Genomic DNA, 20096 nt, shown 5'->3' with positions numbered 1-20096 from the left:
GCTACATTGCCACTTCCGTGATCGGTTTTTAAATCGACCCGTTACTATTTTTGGTCACGACGAAAAGGATAGAAATTTGGTAGAAGGATGGATGGTAAAAATACCGCGACCTAGAACGACTCGGACTAGTACTAGTACTACTAGTAGAATAAAACTTTGAAAACTTCTTGTGAAGACTGTCCATCTGCCAGTGGGCATAAATAAACTAGAACGATTGATTAGGGTCTAACTTGAATTTGGCCCCTGGGCAGTTCAGGTTTCTACATGGGTATGTCTTTTGTCCTGAATTTTCTATTACTAGTAGTTCTAATTATTTATACTACTCCGATTTTTGACTAGTAGTTATACCTAGTAGGTGCTAGTGCGTCTCATCTTGCCGGGCTAGTAGATAGTCATATGACCCTTTGCACTGTTTTGTGCCCTGGTAGAACTTCTGGAGGTACTATTTGCTAACTTGAATTTTCAATGCAAAGAGCGCTGTCAATTGGCTCAAAGTGCGAAATTAGAATGCAAGGAACATGCCAACATCTCTATAGCTGCCAAAGTGGAAGTGTCTACTAGTATTAATACTGTGACCAAGGCGGCGAAAGCACTACATTGGTCTCAGTATTCCGATATAAACAGTAAAACTTCTAACAACCTTGTTGGAAATAATCCAGATATTGCTTCTAGTATATGCATTCTTTCCCCATAATTGATCCCTCTATTTGTCTATATTCCCCATCAAGGCACAGATGCCAAGCAGCCATCCTTGAAGCTACGTGCAAGGCGTAACAGCCGTCTTTAAACTGTTTCAACGTGCATTCCAACTTCCCCATGCTGGATGGGCTTCTCCAAACTCTCGGTATTAACTGTGCGGTGATGACCAGGCAGAACGGGGTAGCCACGAGATTCGAAAACGCCTCCGGTGATTCCACCCTTTTCGAAGAGGTGGTCGACATCTTCGAGTGCCAGTCCTTTTGTTTCAGGGAAGAAAAAGTATACCATTGGGATCTTATAAATATCAGCATTGCTCACTGAGCGAAGATATATGGGCTTTGCAAACTTACCCATGCAGCACAGAAGCAAGCAAAAATAATGAATGTCCGCCACGAGATATTTTCGATTGCCGTAGGCGTGACTTGAACCACAATGACTGAAGCTGTTAGTACACCGCTCAAGGCGTCCTTGAATTGTCTTATACTCACAGACACACATCCAATTAACGAACCCTGCGAATGCCTGACCTCGCGCACGAATACGAGTGGTTGTGATCTCGCTAGGATAGAACCTAATCAAATTGTGAGTATCATTCTTTCAATGAGTCAAGACCAACGCTTACCAGGGTACGGGCAAGTAGCCGATGCCAAGGAATAATTGAAAAATAAAAACAAAAACAGTCGCAGCATATGCGCATGATGTCGTTCCGATCGATAATAGGATGGCCGTGAGGACAAAGCAAGTGCAGAGTCCAGCAGCGGAAACCATGAGTGATGTTCTGCGACCGAAGCGATCCATACTCCACAGGGGAATAAACGAGCCAGCCAAGTAGGCAAGGGAGGTACATCCTCCAAGGATCAACGATAAGTTGCGAGAGAGGTGCATTGCATTTTGATAGACGATAGGTGCGTAGTAATTGATCATGTTGGAGCCTTTGCTTGTCAGTTTGCTTAACGCATTTCTCAAAATTATAGGAATCACTTACCAGTGAACTGTTGCTGCACGTTAACCAAGGCAGCAAGAATCATGCGACGAAGATTTTGCATCTTGCCTCCGGATAGAAGCTCTCTATATTTGAAGGGACCACCGGCGGATTCGATCTCAAGAGATGTTTCAATCTGGCGCCGGAGGAGAATAACCTCCGGAGTGGATTCGTTCGCAGGTTGCTCCATCTGAAGACGAGCCAGAACAGACGCCGCCTCTTCACTGCGATCTTGTTCGCATAGCCAGCGAGGGGTATCGGGGAGAGGAATCATTTGCAGAACTAGGCAAACTGCGAAGAATGCCTGAAAGCTGATTGGGAATCGCCACTGAACAGGAGACTCGACAAAGCTGAGGCCGTAATCCAGCCAATAGGCGATACAAAGTCCGACAATGGTGACTGTTCCTTGCGCAGATAGAAGCCTACCACGCAACTCTGGACGTGCCATTTCTGAGATAGCGTCAGCATTCAGTCCTCTGCAGATTCACCCGGGTTCCGTGTTTTAGCCCAAGGAATCTACTTACCACTCTGGTATGTTGGCACCGTGCTGCTATTGATACCATTCCCGAGCCCAGTGACGACTCTACCAACGAGGAACTGAGCAGTAGAATACGATGAACCGAGAATTACCGTTCCGATTACCATAATGGAGCCACCAGCAATGATCATGTTTTTGCGCCCGAGACGATGACCAAAAACAAAGGCAATCAGACACCCGACAGCGCAGCCAATGTCGTAAATCGAGGTCACTTTAAGACACGCATTTAGTCGTTTTAATCTGCGTATCTGGAGAGAGCTTTCACTTACGGATACCCTGCATTGTCGCATCCGGATGGCCGAATTGCTTTCCAAACTCATTATCCGCTCCGACGAGTCCACTCATCACACCCTGGTCATATCCCAGGAGAAGGAAAGCCTGGCAGCTGGCGGCTGTATCAATCTTAGTTAGTTTCGGTCTTGCTGTCGGTAGGGAGAGTTGGATAGTAGAGTACCTGTGACAGCCCAATGCAGATATTTTCCACGGATGACGCCCATCTTGATGTCTTTTTTGGGGACAGCAAGTCGGTTAGGCAAGTATAACAAACGTTGAAGAGGCGTCCGGGGCCCCGCGAATCTTCTCTCGATATTTCAAGGGAAGCACAACACAACTGCGTCTCGCTCCCACCTCCCCCGAGAGAGCAGTGGTTTCTCGGGGGAAAGCAACCCGACGCACCAGTTATGGTAGAGTTGCATTGTCGAATGCGGTTTAGCGGAGGTTTAGTGCACGCCTGACCCGGGGATTTGTGGGGTTGCCCCGCACTCGGACAAAACGAAGGCCTGCAACAGGTTGGGCACGGCCGGGGTTGACCAGCGCCATCATCGAACAAGCAAAGCGCCACCAGATTACTTGAAGAAATCCACGTGAAGATCGTTGCAAAGGTGGACGCCACCAAATTCAGGGTCCGGTGTAGTCGTCGGTGACTTGACGACTGTTGGATAATACAAGTAAGTTATAAGCTCGAGCACAAAAGATCGCCAGTGCTCGAGCTATTTTTCTGAGACCACGAAAAGTTGAGTTACATTCGCATAATTAATCCTTTTTTTCTAATATTTACCAGATCGAAGAAATTGTAAGAATGCACTGAATGCACAAGAGTTCATGACTATAAATACACGCCATGAAATCGAGCACGAAAGAGTATTCGATTCTTCATTCTGGCAAGCCCTGGAGCTCCTGTAAACCTTTTCGACTCACGGTATAATGGTTTCACGCATTCTACGAGCCACAGCTTTTGCGGCGGCTTGTGTTTCTCTCCCTGCCAGCGATGCGCCCGAACTGAAAGTGGATATCGATTGGAACAATGTGTTGATCGAGTCCAAAACAACAGCCACTTTGCAGTCGGTGGCCAATCCACCATTGCTGTCTAACAGTAGCACGCGGGAAAATGCCCTGAGCTCGCTCAAGTCTGTTGCGGCTGACTATATTCGCTATGTTCCCTGGTTCCCCTATCCTCGCCTTTCAGTGCCAGAGATCGACCCGCCCGTTCAGAACGAGACCCATTGCTCTACCAACTGGGATTTTACTTATGCTGACCAACTTCTACTGGACTTCTTGGCCAACACTCCGAATGTTTCGCACATTATAAATTTCAGCACTACACCTGACTGGATGTGGGTGACCGACACTCCATATGAATATCCGGAGGATGTCAATACAATCGACTGGAATTACAATAACGGAACTCGACTGCGCGACCCATCTCTTAAAGAGATATCCGATTATTATGCGCGACTTTTGGCATGGTATGTCCAGGGTGGTTTCACGGATGAGTGTGGCGTCTATCACAAATCCGGCCATCATCTTGACATTGAGTACTGGGAGATTTTGAACGAGTCAGACTCTGAGCATACGATCAGTCCGGAATTCTATAATCAGATCTACGACGCCGTTACCGCTGCAATCCATAAAGTCTCACCAAAGACGGAATTCGTTGGTCTTGCTTTGGCTACACGCAATGTGACTCGCATCAAGGACTTCCTCGACCCTGCCAATCACAAGCCTGACACGCCTTTGGACTGGATCAGCTACCACTTCTATGCAACTCCAGACAACTCCAGTACCCAAAACGAAGCCGCACAAAGTTTCGAGATGGCAGACACGTTCCTTGAGGAAGTGGCCGAGATTGAGGTTGCTCGGAAGGCTATCTCGCCGTCTACTCGCACCACCATCAATGAGTTGGGCACTATGGACCCCTTGGGCTCTACCGTCATCTATGATAACTATACCATTCCGGATGAGTACTGGGTCTGGAGTGGAGGTATCTACGCTTACCTCTTCTCCAAGCTCGCCGTGGCTGGTATCGATGCTGTCGGAGAGAGCCAATTAAGCGGTTATCCCGGTCAATACCCCTCAGTATCTATGATTTATTACCAGACTGGCCTTCCTACTGCTCGTTTGCGCGTACTTCAATTGATTCAGAACAGTATCGTGATTGGTGACAAACTGGTTCATACTACGAGCGACGAGACCCAACTCCATGCTCAAGCATTGGAGGCGGCAGATGGTACTAAAAAGCTGCTATTAGTGAACAAGCTGGATCAAGAACTCTCTATTCAAGTTGCTGATTTTCAACAAGCGGCGGCAAATATCGTTGATGTAAGCACCGGAGGTAATTTTTGGCGCACTGAAGATGTCAGCGGCAGTATCCAGCTCCCCGCGTATGCCGTGGCCATCATTACCATGTCTTGAATGGGACATGCCAGTGCTCTGGACATTCTGCCCCTGTGTATCCAAAGCGGGAGGATTTACGAAATGCGCCCGATATTCAGTTGGAATACTAGGTATTCTTGAATTTTGTGATCGATTGTGTTTGATTTAGGTAGTAGTCCCACAATTCAAGTTCAAGTTCATTATCTACATTCATCGGGCTTTAGAATTCCAAACCGCGATTATTTCACCAACGGCATCGTATCCGTAGCACCAATCTCTAGTCCTCCGATTCATCATGCCACCAACGGCACAGGAAATTTCATCATGGATTTCCGCGCCATCCCCTAGACCTGCTGCACATACTTCGACAATCTCATTGGGATTGCTCATAACTTTATGCAATATGTCTCGTTCTTTTCCCGCGGGGACGTGATAAGAGTTTCCTCCGCGAAGACTTGCTTTCTGAACAGCAGTGGCTCTTCGCTTCCGCACTTCTTCAAATACGGACAGTGCAGCTTTCAATTGATTTGCCTTGGGTGCAGCACAGGAGGTTGGGAATGCGAGATCCAGGACTTTGGCGAGCGAGACTGCATCTTCGACTGCAAGACTTACTCCCATGGACAAATAAAATGCCATAGCATGTGCAGCGTCACCGACAAGAGTGAATCGACCAGATGAATGAGTCCAACTTGAGAGCGGAGGAACGGCATGAACGGGGTAGTTCACTATCCTGGGAAGCGAAATGTCAAGAAGTTTTTGGACGCTGGGATCTTTGATTAACACAATTACCATGCGATATTCGCGAGAAACTTACATTGGATTGAAATCTTCAAAAAGATTCTTGATCATGGTCTTATGCTCTTCGTAGCTGAGAGCTGAAGTATCAACGATATCGCGGTGGGATAGAACGATATTTAGCATCGTGGCATCCTTAATCTGATACGTCATGCAAGACCTGTCCGGGGCGATCCAGAAGTTAGAATTGTATGGGACACCAATACTAAGTTCGGTCAGTTGGGGATCATCTTTTATTTTGGAGACTTCGGCCATCATTCTGAAAGCGGCCCAGCCTGTTGGTTGGGATCCGGGGTCAGCTTCCCGAAGAAGCTGGGAGCGTGCAAAGGAATTGATACCTGCCTTGATCAGTATTTGATAGAATTGGCATATGTGGAAAATATTCACCATCCGCAGCAATGACAAGATCTGCCTCCATAATTTTTCCATTCTTTAGCACTATCGCCCCGTTCTCGAAGTCATACTCGGTGACCTTGCTGTCTAACATGATTTCTGCTCCAGAGCGAATGGCGTGTTTGTGCAAGATATCATGTAGAGTTGCGCGGTGAAGGACAATATAGGGAGCCCCATATTGCTTCTCCAGATCTGCAACATTCAAAACGCCAATCGTTGAACCACTTTTGTAATCACGGATGAATGTTTTCTCCACTTTGACGCATTGTGTGAGAATATCCTCTTTGAGTCCCCACTGGTAAAAGTGCTTGACTGCCTGGGGAGTCATCTGGATTCCGGCGCCTAATTCTGCTAGTCGAGCCGCTGATTCCACGATAAGAACACTGTGCTTATCCTGTGAGAGAGAAATGGCCAGGGATAGGCCCGCTATCCCGGCTCCGACAATGATTATTTTCATAGCAGTGAGATTCACCTGAAAGGCACTGAATAACGTATGAAGGAAGAATTTCTTCAGTGTTAAGAGCTCGAGTCAAGTAACTTGATCTATGATGAACGGATGATCAAAGTGAAGAGCCGTGTATTTTACTAGTTTCCAAGGTTTTGGCGGGATCGAGTGCGAAAAGGTGAGATGTCCTTCTCCCCGGCCATGGGCTGCTAGAGTGGGGCTCGCATGCACAAACAAACCTTAAAATCCCTAGGCTGTTCTGCCGAAAAGGTATGGAGACCTCCTTTCGTATGATAGTGCGTCCTGTTTGCAGTCAGAAAGATCCCATTTTGCATTGTAATCAGACAATAAACAAAAAGTAAAAAAAAGCAAAACATACAACAGCAGGGATTCGCATGTGGTCACCCACCATACTACTAACCTGCCGGCGTGTGGCTTAAGTACGGCTGAGCGGACGGGAAGCCCTGTTCTCCACACCCTATGGTCGTATGTACTAGACACTGCAGAAAAAAGCTTTATATAGTTCGAAACCTTGAATTATTGAACATTTGGCATTTGACACAACAAGGGAGAGATTTTGGAGTGCAAGATAGAGTTATGTGACCGTCTCGGAATCACCTGTAGTTTTGCCCAAGACATTTGATCAATCTAACGTGCCTAGGTAGCTCGCTATGCGACGCGCAGACCCGACCAATGGATTCAATTGTCTATCCACATATCCTCCTAGTCAGCCTCCAGGGCTGCCCAGGTGGTTATGAACATTCAATTCAAGTTTGAGCCACAAAGGTATGTTTATTCAATCGTCTTAGAAAGCTCCTTCCGCAATTCAGAAGAAAGCTTCCCCACTAACAGGTTCAGCATCAATGAGATCTCAGCGCTTTTCTTTGATAATTCATTCTTAGGGTCCCCCAGGTTCCCCATCGTCATATGCTCGGACTTCACAGATGCGAACAGAGGCGTAAGCTCAGACAGTGTAGCATCATCTCCCTTAGCCTGAAGCAGATGGATGACTCTAGACCACGTACAACAGAGCTGTTCCTCGTGTTCAAGACAACCATCCCCTGTCATAGCGATAAGGTTCCCTATCTCTTCTGAGAGCAACAGGTGATACTGTGTCGAAACTCTCCGAGATATGATCCGGCGTTGCTCGTCCCCACCTAGATCTCCTCGCTTATAATATTTCAGCGCAGATAGCGAGTCATGCCTGGTGTCCGAACAACCCTGGGCCTGGCTCTCAATATTAAGGTTAGAATCTCGTGACCCCGGCTTCGGGGATCCGTTCGTCCCTATGAAGCTCGATATATCTAAGGAACGATAGATATGCTCATGGTTATGATGCTCTCTTGTGTGCCCGAGTCCTCGACGAAGCACATGTCGCCAAATCCAGCCAGAGCAGAAAACCAGCCATATGTGAAACACACTCCCTATGGCCTCGACCAGATTTGTTAGAATTGGGATGGCCAGTAATGACCATAAAATGAAGAAAACCTTGCCGAAATTGCTCGTGGGGAAATAGTCACCATATCCGATTGTTGTGAGAGATGTGTAGGTGAAATAAAGAGCCACGAAGTAGGTCCACTTATCTTCTTTCTCGGATTGGCAAAAAATAGCCGCACTGACGAGCCACAGGAGGAACCATGCAGCTAAGAAAAGTCCTAACTCGGCCCATCTCCTTTTTCGATAGAATGCAGATTTGACGTTGCGTGTTTTGAGAATTTCTTCGCCCTTGACGAGCCTGACTGAAGCAATTTGTGATTGGTCTCTTTCAGTTGTTGGGGGACCGTCAACAATGTTGTTCAATGAATGTGCGGTATAGATTCGATTTCGACTTTTCTCCAACCTCCACTTGAGCTTTAACTCTCTCATCTGATCGGTAAAAGATGACACAGCGGTAATAAAAAGGGCTAAGCTAATAATCCCTAAAGTGGCGTAGGGAAATAGCAGACTGCGCCCAAGATGAGTCTTTGGGGTTATGTTCCCAATACCGATGGTTAGGAGGGTGTAATCAGTAAAGTAGAGAGCGTCCATCAACGACCAGCCTTCAATAGCGCTGTATATGGCGGCTCCGCCGAGAAGCAGAATGGCCAAAACACTAGCCCGGAGCACGATTGTTGTACATTCGATCTTTCGTCTGTCCGCTTGACCGAGAGGGGCCACTTTCACGCAGACCACGTATATGGAGAGTAGGATTGCTATCAGAAAATAGAGACCGGCCGATATTATGCTGGCGAAAAAGTTCTGTGTATATGCGAAGACTTGGTGGCCTTGGGCTTGCCGATGCCGTCCGACCTCAATGCCGATGAGGGTGAACAAAATAATTGCGGAAGCTAGCCATCCTATTACTGTCACCAAGAATCCTATTATTGAATCAATGTGGAGAGCCATTGTGAGTAGGTATGCGATATAGGCCGCTGTTGATATAGCCAATGAAGTTGCTTTGAGCCCAGTGGCCCTGAAAATGTGTTAATCTCGATATAGGATTGGGGCTAGGAGGGAAATGCCCTTGCCAGCTAGGTGTGCGTAAATCTAATATTGACCCGTCCACTGAAACGCTCTGATGCCATCCATTTACTAGAGCGCAGATGTTGAACATAATAGCCATAGAGCAGAAAGCACCCTTTGTATTCATCAGCAACTTCGTAATTTAGGGCGATAGGGTATATTCAAGCTTGTCATACCGAAAGGACAGGAAAGCTTGTCCAAATATCACACCAGTGACTGCTAATCATTAGAGACAGATCAAACTTGGGGTGAAAACTTCCTTTATTCTGGTCCGATCTCGGGTCTTCGACGGCGCGGATTCCCCATGATGATCTGATGATCCTGGCATCGTGTCGTTCGACCATTTTCCGTCTGGTGGAGGATACCTCATGCGTAAGCAAAAACCAGCGATGCGATATACAGTTTAAATAGGCCGAGATCATATGATAACTACAGTACCAATATTAATAATGATTAGTGCGACCATGACATCATACTACTCAATGTTCATTCCAAGCAGTTTTTTGGTGGCCGGCAGGTCAAAGTCAACTTTCAAATAATGGCTAACATTTTTTTTCACAACTCGTGCCAGTAGAAATTCGGTTTCACATTGCTCAATGCCTCTTAGAGTAGGTGGTGGTGCTCCACTCGGCAGTAAAACCATTTCCTACTGCCGCGGGGTTAGCCACCCCGCTATTTACTCTTCTCCATACAATGTCAGCTGGCTAACAACTCGCCCGAGCCCGCCCGAGATTCCAGTCTGGGGAAACTCACACTTTATCAAAAATTCCAGCACAGTGATACTTCTATTGCCGTTGCTGGAAGTAATTATCGAGACAGCATGCCGCAGCAGGTCCGAGAGACCCAACGCATCCCTAAATCCTGCATTCCGTGCTCGCGCAGGAAGGTGAAGTGTTCCAAGACAATCCCCTGCGGACAATGCATCCAACGAGGAGATACAGCTGTTTGTATGCGAGAAGTTGTAAAAGTCGGAGGGAAAATCACAATGTGGGTACCTATCACAATACTCTTCAAGCTCCGTTCATGGTCCGAACGAATGCTGAACATGGCCAGTGCCCTTGATGCAGGTCCAGAAGGGCAGGATGCAATTGCAAGCAGCCCAGAGACCTCAAATGTCGTACGAGAGAATCAGAGTTTAAAACTCCGCATCAGACAACTCGAACTGGCACTCTCCCGTCCAGAATTGGCTAAGGTCGAGACAGCGTCTTCTCCTGTGCCTCCTCCGGATCCGCAATCGTCGGATAGAATCATGGGTGACTTTCTCACCCAGGCGTTTGGTCTTTCCGCGGAGCCTGCCCCCAAATTTGCCAATAACACTCGCTCCTGGGAGAATAGTGTGAAACTAATTCTACCCACTCGGCGATGGAGTGAAATGATTATTGATTTTTCCTTAGTGCAGCTGGGCTGGGTGCATCATGCCGTGGATGATACTACATTGAGAGAAGAGCATGATATTTTCTGGGATAGTTTGATCGAAAATGAGAAGGAATGTTTAACGAATCATGGATGGATTTCAGTGTATCTGAGCTTACTGGCTGTAAGTTTTCCCCATATCACTGGATCAAGATTTACAAACTGATAGGCCATAGGTTGGGGTATATTTCATGAGTGAAGAAGACTTGCATGGGATCCAGTTACTGTACGAAAGCTTCTTCAATGAGCCGCCTTCTACTTTATCATCGCTGGGCAAAAATTCTTGCGGATTGGCTCGCACCTGGTACGAAGCTGCATTGAGGGAACTGGATTTGGCTGATTACACTCGAAACCCTACACTATCGACAGTGCAGACAGTGGCAATCCTGAATTTAATCCATAAGAACATGGGAGAGTCAAATCGAGAATACATCCTTCATGGTATGGCAGTTAATGTTGCTCGGATTATCGGTCTGGACCATGCTGGTGACGATACATCAAAGACGGAACAGGGAGATTACAACAGGGTTCAACGAATCGTCCATCAAAGATTATGGTGGACCCTTGTCATTTGCGATTGGTTTGTGTCAAGAGTGCACTTGCGGTCTTGAAGATGTATCTAATTTGTCGATAGGATGACAATCGGGTCACGTCCAGCCTCCATCCACCCCGATTCATTCACCACCGTCATGGGAACTACCCCCTCTCCAAATATTGAATACCACAAATTCATGGCCCGTGTCGCCACCATGTTCCGTAATAACGTCACCCCGATCAAAGAATTGAGTCCAGAAGCACTGCAATCGTGCTTCGAGGAGCTAGACAAAGTCTGTGCCTGTTTTCCATCGCCTGCAAACAACTCCAACTATGACGAACCGCCTTGGAATACCATCCAAAATAATCTAGCTCTCAACTGCGTCGAATCCTGGCGACTAGCCCTTTATGTCGCCATGCTTCCTAAAGTTCTTGACGACTCCTCACCAACGTCTCACACAGACCTCGACCCGGGCATCGCAACTGCGAAAGAAATCCTTCAACGTACATACACCAATTCAAACCCAGTCTTCCACAAATTCTGGTCCGTCAATTCCGCAGTTGTCTCGGCGGGCATATTCCTAGCTCTCGATCTCATTTGCTTCCAACGACAGCGATCGCCAGTTGAATTATCTGAGCAGAAGGATATGGTCGCATTGAGCCTACAATTGATAGAGCACTCCATCGCAGAAACACGACACGACGCGATACTTGTTCTCAGACGTCTTACACATCTATACGAGACTGTGCGCCCGGCGTACATGAGCAAAGTTGACCGCAGCGTGCTAGCGAGAATCGTCAAACTCGTTGCGTTCCCCCGGTTGTGGAACTCTCTCACAAATACGGATGCAATCATGCGGTTTATATTTCAAGATGCTCCGACGTGCAGTTTTGGCTCTTCCGAGTCCTCTTCGTCATCTCCGGCATCGGGGCTGCATGCAACCCAGTCAGGGTTAGGCTTGGATAGTATGCCACAGATGCAGGGTGGGGAGTTCGATGCTTGGGGACTGTCTGAGACGATGGGACAGGAAGAGACGGTACCTTATTTCGGGCAGGTTTTTCCCTCAGCGGAGCTAATAAATATGGCCTTGATGGGTGATCTCTGGAAATAACATGAGGATAGCATGCTACTAACTACTACTAGTAGTATGTAGATCCATGAATAATTTATCTTCGAAGTACTACTAGTACTAGGTATATCTGCTATTTCTTGCCATAATGAGTAATTACCTGGGCACTTCACGGTATGATAGTGATGATTCAAACCATCTCATCCCTCGGCAGTTTTATGATCAACTGCATATTTCATGGTGATTGCCCTCATTCTGGGCCCCCACAAAAAGACCGGCACGCCCAAAACTGCAACGGCTCCAGTAATGATTGCGCAAATATTGAGCGCCCCCTGGTACCCTTGCTCTGTCACAAACTTTGTAATCCCGAACGAAATTCCAAATGAAATGAGGCCTCTGATGGCGCAAATAAGGACCAGAATTGGTGCTGCTCGCTCCGGGTAGCTATCAAGCGAGTATGTATACCCGACTAACACAATACCAATAAACGCAAAATAGATCCCGCTGAAGGTTATATTGATCGCCCAAGGAGACCACTCGTATGGGTTCGAACCCGCATGGCCGAAGATCACGGATGAGATGATGAGAGCTGCAACGGGGAGAACGATTGGAATGAGACGAATTTCAGCTTCGGCTACACCATTGCGGTGTTTTGCGATCCATTTCGTGAGCATGTCGCCGCCGTATCCAAGAACTGGAACCAATAAGAAAGAGACGACGATTTGGCCACCTTGGACGAGGCCCAGAGCCGAAGATGGGTAATTGTATGGCGGACTGGAGAGGATGGTGCCAAATTCGGTGACGCCGATCACATAGATACCAAGGGCAACGCTATTCAAAAGAATCACCCAGAGTATATTAGGAAAGAGGACACACTGCGCCATTTGCTTCCCGCAGGTGATGGCTTTTGACCAGTCCGCGGGTCCGTGGAATATTTTGAGGCTATGAGATAGCGTGCGAGCTTTGTATCGTGTGTAGTCGATTGGAACTCTTGTTTTTTCGGTGGCGCGGACAACAGAGATGGGTTCACCTTCGTGGTATATGTGGACAAGGCCATCGTACGAATCGCTGGGTCGGGGGTAGGCTGACTCGGGGACCGCACAGAAGGATAGGACGAAGACGGTGCCGCTTGCGATTGCGATGACTCCGTACCACCATCGCCAACCGAGGGCGTTGACGATGTAAGCTGTGGCGATGGTCAAGGCGGCAGTGCCAATGGATTGCGTAGCGCTAAACCAGGCTAACTTGCTGCTACGTTCGTGAACAAAATGAACTTCCTTTAGAAGTTTCGTCATTAGCCTCTCTAATTAGTAATTTGGAGCGACCACCATCTTACCTGAATAATCAATGGACATAAAGCCTCGGACTGCCCGGCCGCCAGAGAAAGAATATTCCGACCGGCAATATGGGACCCCAAACTCTGACTCGCAGCGCACCAAATTGACCCCAGGGTGAGGATCAGAGCAGAAGCCAAGAAGACAGGACGACGACCCACGGCCATCGCAAGTGGCATCGCGATGAGGTTCCCAATCCCCATGAACAAAGTCGGATAAGTCATCAGGTCTGACACTCGAGGGTCATAGTCGTAGTATGCCATGACAGTGGTGAGAATTGGACCCATGCCGGAGGTGACGAGGACGCTGAAGACAGCAACTGTAAATTTATCCTCGGTTAGACGACATCCTTTCGCGGGCCCGGGCGAGAAGAAACTCACACATCCCCAGAATAATATCAATGGCCCATTTCTGAGCATTGGGGAGGTTCAATGGATCTAAAAGGTCAGCACATGAAAACATAACAGCCAAGATCAAGTGAAACTTCGCTTACCACATGGATCAGGAGAAGGGGTGGGGATCAGGATTACTTCGTCCCCCTCAAGCAAGGTGACTGTTCCTGTGGGGTTGTGATGCACTGGCTTGGATAGTGCAGACTCAAGGTGAGCTACCTCAGTGCTCCCGACTTTAGCATCCATGACTGATTTTCTGATAGTTTGTGACACACTCTCTTCTTTCCCGCTCAGGCGAGCCCTGCTTTATACAGCAATCATGGCGATCCGGTCTGATCGTGGGGCCCCGCAACCTGAGGTGGAGCCGATTGTTAATACATTGAATAGAGTGGTGTTTCCGAACCGATGAAAGAGAGCCATTCTAGTCGTCAAATCTCGCTTCCCCGTGTCGGGTCGATTGGTGGCAGCCACGGTCCATCTCGCCCGAGCTGGGCCGAGCAAGCTTTGCGGTGGCGTCGCGTAGCGTATCTCCAGTCCACCCGGCAAGACAAGTGGAGAATGACCCGGGTCACTTGAAGCTCGTTTGATAAAATTATCTGTCAAGGTTGGCAGAAGCTCTGAAACTTGAAGGTGGTAGATGGATGAGAATGACTAGAGAAATTCAAGTGGGGGCAATCCTGGATGCCCGAGGCACTGAGACACCGCATCTAAAATGATGTGATTTTTAACTTCTAAAAAAAAGAACTAGTAGCTTCTACAGTCCCCAATGTCAGTTAAGTTACTTTATAGTGCGATGAGAAGTACTATTAGCCTCTATCTTTAAGTTATCAAAGAGGACCGTTGAAGGCTGCTTAGTATACTAATAGTGAATATCAGTGTCGATTGTAAGGAGATCACAGGTACAGGCGGCTGCCGGGACAGTTGGCCTTGTAAATTGCCGCACATATTCTGATGGCTGGAACCGTCACTTTCAAGGCTGATTGAATTAATTAGCTATATTTTAGTTTCAGTTTCACGGCTAGGTAGGTACCAGGGAACTTAAGATTTGAAAAAGCGAGTGGATATTTAAAACTAGGACATGTACATAAGAGCTCCCAAAACTTGAATATATGCTCGGATCGATAATTAATGTTGAGCGGGTTGCCGTTATAGGGTATGGTATAACTTGAATACCCGAAAATGAGTGTTCCATCTAACAACCAGGTAGCTCTTTATTAATCATTCCCAGACTAGTAAGGCAATGCCCCAGCCAACTTGAGCAGTTTCTCAGTCTTGATAGGCTTAGTGATCGGCTCATCCCTCTCTAAAGGATCGACAATTTCCTCTCCAGCAACCTTGACCGTAGCCTTCCCATGGGAAAAAAGATTCGTATGCGGCCAGTGCGTAGTAGTCTCGTAATGTTCGAACAGATCCTTCTTCACCACGCGATCCTCCTCCGACATCCACTTGGCCGGCGTGTAGGTCACATATGCAATTGTGCGAATAAGATCCGACTCGCCGAATTGAGCCCAGTGCATCTGCCTCGAATCCCAGAGGATCAAGTCTCCCGGCTCGGCACAGACTTTGATCAGCTCACATCCGTGGGAGCGGTACCAGTCAAGATCTTTATCTTGAAAGGGATGGAAGTCCTCATGCTTGGCCGTTCGCCAGGGAGTAGGGCCTTGAACTGGATTTTCGTCGAAAAATTGATTGAAGAGAGAAGATGATTTCTTCATCACCACTAGGCCACCGTCTTTGGGACCTGCTTCAGAGAGGTTGACGATTCCTTGAACACAGCGGAGGCCTCTGCGCTCAGGGGCTTGATCAACGTGTGGCCATGGGGCCGAGTCATATTCACCGACAATGGACTGGGGTAGGGTGATGTTCACAGTATCGAATGAGACCACCAGTTCGTCGGTTTCCCAGAGTTGAGTAAACGGTTCGATCACACCGGGCTCACTAAAATTTATAAAAGAAATTATTAGTACTCTTGTCTTAAGTTATTGTAAGGGATTATGAATTCTGAACTTGCCATCTGATGTCCCACATGTATTTCTCATGAGCTGCAGAGAAATGAAGATACATCCCTCCCTTCCAATTTTGAGGAAGATTTTCCTTCTTCCAGGTGCTTTTGTCGTTACGGTCGAAGCCCAGCCCAAATGATTCTAGCCAAGTCAAGGCGTCACTTTGGTATTGCTGTGCACGCTCTTTGGATAGGGCATTTTTGATGACAGTGTAGCCATCTCGAAAGAAGTCATCACGCCAGTCACCAGTCAGAGACCGCTCTTGTAACTTTGATGGAACAGGTGTAACGGTAGCAGCAGTTTCAATGAGTGAAGGGGCCATTTTGATCTCTTTTAAGTAATATTGCTGACCAAACTAGGTATGTCTCAGCGATTGAGCAAAATAAATTTCTTGATAAAAGCAGGCCTGGAGGGAGGTTTTAAATCATATCATGGAGAGTGCTCTTTCAGTCGGATCAGGGGCATCCGAGGTCTCTAGTCCTAGCCCCCCCCCTCCATATTCCGAGATGTAGAAAGGACGAGGATCCTCAATCCACTATACAAAGTTGGGGCTCACCCGAACCCGCCCGTACTCGCCCGAGCTCGGCCGCGCGAATTTAGTAGGCTTCCCCACATTTTCAAGAAATGCTTCTAGTCTACCTCCACTTTCCGACGGAATGTCAAAAGCAATATGAATTCAAAAAGAATACCAAATGGCCGAGCGTTCTGGAAGTATCACTCTTCTCATTCCCGTTCGCCCTTTCGCAAGACCCCTCCATACCCACGATGCCCTTGTCTGTGCCCGTCGCAACGCGTTCTATTGATCTGCCATCGGTCGGCAGAAACAACTATCAACCATTTGGGTTTCGAGAAGAAGTCTTGCCCAAAGGATGGAGCCAAAACGGATCGCGTCCACTACCTTGTGATATTCATGCCTCGCACGACGTCGAAATCAAAGTCCGTGATGGTTCCAAATTATACTGTGATGTCTACCGACCGGCCAATTCAACAGAGCCCGTGGCTGCAATCCTAGCCTGGAGTCCATTCGGAAAGAAGTACAATGGTATTACCATGCTGAAGAATCTTCCATGGAATCTTGGAATCCCGGATGGAGTTTTGAGCGGCCTAGAGAAGTTTGAAGGGCCGGATCCTGCCGAATTTGTTCCTCGTGGATTCGCTATAGTGAATGTCGACGCTCGGGGTGCCGGAGATTCGGAAGGAAATGTTGGAATCATGGGGACACAGGAGGCTGAGGATGGATACGATGTGATCGAGGAAATTGCCAAGATGCCCTGGTGTAATGGGAATGTTGGCTTAGCTGGTAACTCGCACTTGGCTATCGTCCAGTGGTTCATTGCTGCATTGCAACCACCATCCCTTAAAGCTATTGCTCCATGGGAGGCCTGTGGCGACCTTTACAGAGAGCAATTCGTCCGAGGCGGCATATTCGACGCCGGCTTATTTGACTTCATCATCGACCACAATATTCAGGGTCACGGGGGCGTGGAGGACTTTCACGAGATGTATCGCAGATTTCCTCGAGCCGATTCGCTCTATTGGAAGGATAAGCGCGCAGACATCTCAAAAATTCAAATTCCAGCATACATCACAGCATCATATACCAGCTTTGTGCACACTATGGGATCTATACGGGGATGGCGCCAGGTTGCAACCTCTGAGAAATGGCTTCGTCTGTGCCCGTGGCAGGAATGGTATGATATCTGGAACTGCAAAGACTCAGCCGATGAACTTGCAAGATTTTTTGATCGCTACTTAAACAGCAAGCAAAATGGATGGGAGGCCACACCCAAAGTTCGCACCACGATCCTTCGGTTCAATCAGGATCCCTTGTACAATATCGCCGAGGCCGACTACCCGATTCCGCGCACTGATTACAAGAAAATGTACTTCCTCGACGACGGTCGTCTGGGCTTCGAAAGTCCCTCGTCCACCACATCGATTTCCTACCAAGCAGAAAAATACCAAGACTGTGCCGCATTCACCTACAAGTTCTCCACAAAGACACGACTGGCAGGTATTCCAAAGGCTGTCCTGTTCATGTCTTGCCCGGACTTCCACGATATGGATGTCTACGTGTTGCTCCGCAAGCTAGACGCGCAAGGGAAGGCCCTGCTAAACCTCAACATCCCCTGGTCAAGTATTGCCCAGCATGGGGTCACCCCAGATACACTCGACAAGGTACCTCGGCGTAACATGAATAATCTCATGTTCCATGTTGGATCGCTGGGAATCTTGCGAGCGTCGCGTCGGGCAATCGATGAGGCGAAGTCAATTCACGAAAATTATCCCTTCCATCCCCACGACCGCGACGAGTATATTGTCCCAGGGGAGATTGTTCGATTGGATATCGGGATATGGGCGATGGGGGTAGAGTACGAGGCTGGCGAGAGTATCCAGGTCGAGATCCATGGCAACAGTCCATTGCTTCGTGGAGAGTTCAAGGATGACAATGAATTTTCGGACACTGCATCGCATGGGAAACATATTGTTCATTTCGGAGGGGATTATCCTTCACATGTTGTATTGCCTTTTGTTTAATATGCATTCCTAGATTTAAGATAGTGATATGATTCCATTGCTCTCGGTTAAGGCACTTGAATGTATGGAGCGCATCCTCCGGTGACTATTTTTAATAGGACATTCTTTGCCTGTTATATCTATGTCACAATTTTGAGGTTATCCCTACTTAGATGGTACAAAATCACATGCTGCCTTCATGACTTGTTTCCTTTCTTTCGGAGCCAATGAGAGACATTATCGCTGTTCCTACATCGCCGTTCTACAGGTCCAACACCTGTGTAACATGAGAAGTTTTAATTTGCAAAGAACCTCAAAAAACTTTCAGCCAATTAATTTTCGCTAGAATCTAATAAATTATCGGTAATAAATTGAATTCCGAAGCCTTCCATTATCTGAATCAAACTATACCACACCACACCACACACCGTACCATCGCCAACGCCACCATCATGCCACCCGAATCCTCCACCGCCTGACCCTCAAACAACACCCCAGAAGCCCCTAGATGCCACGAAAAAGTACCCAATGCATTTCACAGAAGTGACAGCTCAGCCACTCGGTAATTCCGAAATCCAACCCCGGAAATTTTCCATCCGCATGGTGTCGGCCGTACCACACTTCGGTGATCGACGTCACGACTCGCACCCAATGACCAACCAGAATTGAACAAACCGGTGAATTTCGGCCCCAGAGTCAGACGAGGCCCAATCGCGCGGGTCGTAGATCGTGAAACCGGTGAAAATAGTAAGGAGCATGACTGGTTCATCCAACCGATTTCTCCCTTGCAGGGTACCAAACAACCTACCGTACGATAGGTAGAGCTGAGGCTGAGGCCCGAGTCGGGACCGATGAACTGGTACCATGAACTTGAATATGGTTCGGGGTCGGCCGCCGGCATCGTGCCATCGGCCAAAGAGTGGCTGTGTTTTTCATCTATAGATTGAAGAATATAAAAGAGACTTGTCTTCGAGATATTCTATACATCATTCATCCCCAAGACATTCAAATCAAATCAGATCCTACTGAAACTAATACACTCACCACCACGGCATTCAATAAACCATTGATTCCTCAATCTATCAAACCACAACAAGAGCAACAATGCCTTCCCCAAAAACCACCGAAGCAGCCCGTCTACAAAATGACTTTGGCGCAGACTACTGGGTTCGCAATCCGGACAAAGAACGTCGCGTACGTATTTGATTGCCCTTCAACAACTAAAGAACAGTGAAGTTCTAAGAAAAGAATTTACTAACAAAACATAACAGCGATCCACTGCCGGTCGCGGCCTCTTCGCCGGACTTCAAGATACCAAGCACTACAATGTTGACTCCGGCTGGGCCCGACGCAAGTCTGAAGATTCTCCCGGTCTTCTTGCTTCCTTTTTCAGCAGATTCACTGGAGGAACATACCATCCGCCCTCGGAATAAAACACAAATACCTTTCTTCGACGCTGAATATTGGGACGATTATGACTGTTTTGTTTGGGAGTAATATACTGTTCTGAATGAGCCACCTGGGCACTTGGTGTTATGTGGTGGCTATTGTCAAAGATATGGCTTTATTTTCGATGTTTTTGTTTTCTTGATTCTGTCGATATCAGCTTGGGAGTTTGGGATTGGAATTTATTTTCTTATTTGACATTCAAATCGAATATACATACATGAAATGTTATAAATGAAACACTATCTTGATTAGGAAAAAGAAAAAAAACAAGTAAAAATGCCCCCTTTTTCGTGTCTTTGCAGCTCCTGCTCTGTAGCTCAGATAGACCCACATCTTTTAGTTGACACTTTTCGATCTTCATGCGCCAATCATGAGCAC

At 47.5% G+C, this 20096-nt stretch overlaps 9 protein-coding genes across 9 annotated transcripts; 4 read left to right on the top strand and 5 right to left on the bottom strand.

Annotated features, from left to right (window-relative positions):
- Positions 1 to 783: 783 nt before the first annotated feature.
- Positions 784 to 2716, bottom strand: N7533_001743 (sugar porter family MFS transporter; the record flags this gene model as incomplete). The annotated part of the gene is made up of 8 exons (XM_057098393.1): positions 784 to 993; positions 1050 to 1135; positions 1188 to 1270; positions 1322 to 1631; positions 1685 to 2131; positions 2206 to 2430; positions 2489 to 2611; positions 2674 to 2716. 8 exons carry the CDS (start codon positions 2714 to 2716, stop codon positions 784 to 786), a joined length of 1527 nt encoding a protein of 508 aa, XP_056963529.1.
- Positions 2717 to 3422: 706 nt separating this feature from the next.
- On the top strand, positions 3423 to 4910 carry N7533_001742 (uncharacterized protein; the record flags this gene model as incomplete). The annotated part of the gene is made up of 1 exon (XM_057098392.1): positions 3423 to 4910. The coding sequence occupies one exon, from the start codon at positions 3423 to 3425 to the stop codon at positions 4908 to 4910; it is 1488 nt and encodes a 495-aa protein (XP_056963528.1).
- A 171-nt stretch (positions 4911 to 5081) lies between these two features.
- On the bottom strand, positions 5082 to 6516 carry N7533_001741 (FAD-dependent oxidoreductase; the record flags this gene model as incomplete). Its single annotated transcript, XM_057098391.1, has 3 exons — positions 5082 to 5634; positions 5686 to 6004; positions 6054 to 6516. 3 exons carry the CDS (start codon positions 6514 to 6516, stop codon positions 5082 to 5084), a joined length of 1335 nt encoding a protein of 444 aa, XP_056963527.1.
- A 780-nt stretch (positions 6517 to 7296) lies between these two features.
- On the bottom strand, positions 7297 to 9133 carry N7533_001740 (potassium channel family protein; the record flags this gene model as incomplete). Its single annotated transcript, XM_057098390.1, has 2 exons — positions 7297 to 8956; positions 9042 to 9133. 2 exons carry the CDS (start codon positions 9131 to 9133, stop codon positions 7297 to 7299), a joined length of 1752 nt encoding a protein of 583 aa, XP_056963526.1.
- A 909-nt stretch (positions 9134 to 10042) lies between these two features.
- Positions 10043 to 12065, top strand: N7533_001739 (fungal specific transcription factor domain-containing protein; the record flags this gene model as incomplete). Its single annotated transcript, XM_057098389.1, has 4 exons — positions 10043 to 10340; positions 10401 to 10543; positions 10596 to 10999; positions 11054 to 12065. 4 exons carry the CDS (start codon positions 10043 to 10045, stop codon positions 12063 to 12065), a joined length of 1857 nt encoding a protein of 618 aa, XP_056963525.1.
- Positions 12066 to 12223: 158 nt separating this feature from the next.
- On the bottom strand, positions 12224 to 13995 carry N7533_001738 (uncharacterized protein; the record flags this gene model as incomplete). The annotated part of the gene is made up of 4 exons (XM_057098388.1): positions 12224 to 13300; positions 13360 to 13676; positions 13738 to 13794; positions 13851 to 13995. 4 exons carry the CDS (start codon positions 13993 to 13995, stop codon positions 12224 to 12226), a joined length of 1596 nt encoding a protein of 531 aa, XP_056963524.1.
- A 983-nt stretch (positions 13996 to 14978) lies between these two features.
- On the bottom strand, positions 14979 to 16074 carry N7533_001737 (MFS transporter; the record flags this gene model as incomplete). Its single annotated transcript, XM_057098387.1, has 2 exons — positions 14979 to 15687; positions 15776 to 16074. The coding sequence occupies 2 exons, from the start codon at positions 16072 to 16074 to the stop codon at positions 14979 to 14981; spliced, it is 1008 nt and encodes a 335-aa protein (XP_056963523.1).
- A 443-nt stretch (positions 16075 to 16517) lies between these two features.
- On the top strand, positions 16518 to 18290 carry N7533_001736 (CocE/NonD family hydrolase; the record flags this gene model as incomplete). Its single annotated transcript, XM_057098386.1, has 1 exon — positions 16518 to 18290. The coding sequence occupies one exon, from the start codon at positions 16518 to 16520 to the stop codon at positions 18288 to 18290; it is 1773 nt and encodes a 590-aa protein (XP_056963522.1).
- A 1083-nt stretch (positions 18291 to 19373) lies between these two features.
- On the top strand, positions 19374 to 19702 carry N7533_001735 (uncharacterized protein; the record flags this gene model as incomplete). Its single annotated transcript, XM_057098385.1, has 2 exons — positions 19374 to 19463; positions 19541 to 19702. 2 exons carry the CDS (start codon positions 19374 to 19376, stop codon positions 19700 to 19702), a joined length of 252 nt encoding a protein of 83 aa, XP_056963521.1.
- Positions 19703 to 20096: the final 394 nt, after the last annotated feature.

This window comes from Penicillium manginii, assembly GCF_028828005.1.
Source record: "Penicillium manginii strain IBT 31320 chromosome Unknown utg000002l:1.0-5564898.0:1.0-5567710.0, whole genome shotgun sequence".
NCBI lineage: Eukaryota > Fungi > Ascomycota > Eurotiomycetes > Eurotiales > Aspergillaceae > Penicillium > Penicillium manginii.
The sequence above is the reverse complement of the archived record's forward strand: the minus strand, read 5'-3'. Positions and strand labels throughout refer to the sequence as shown.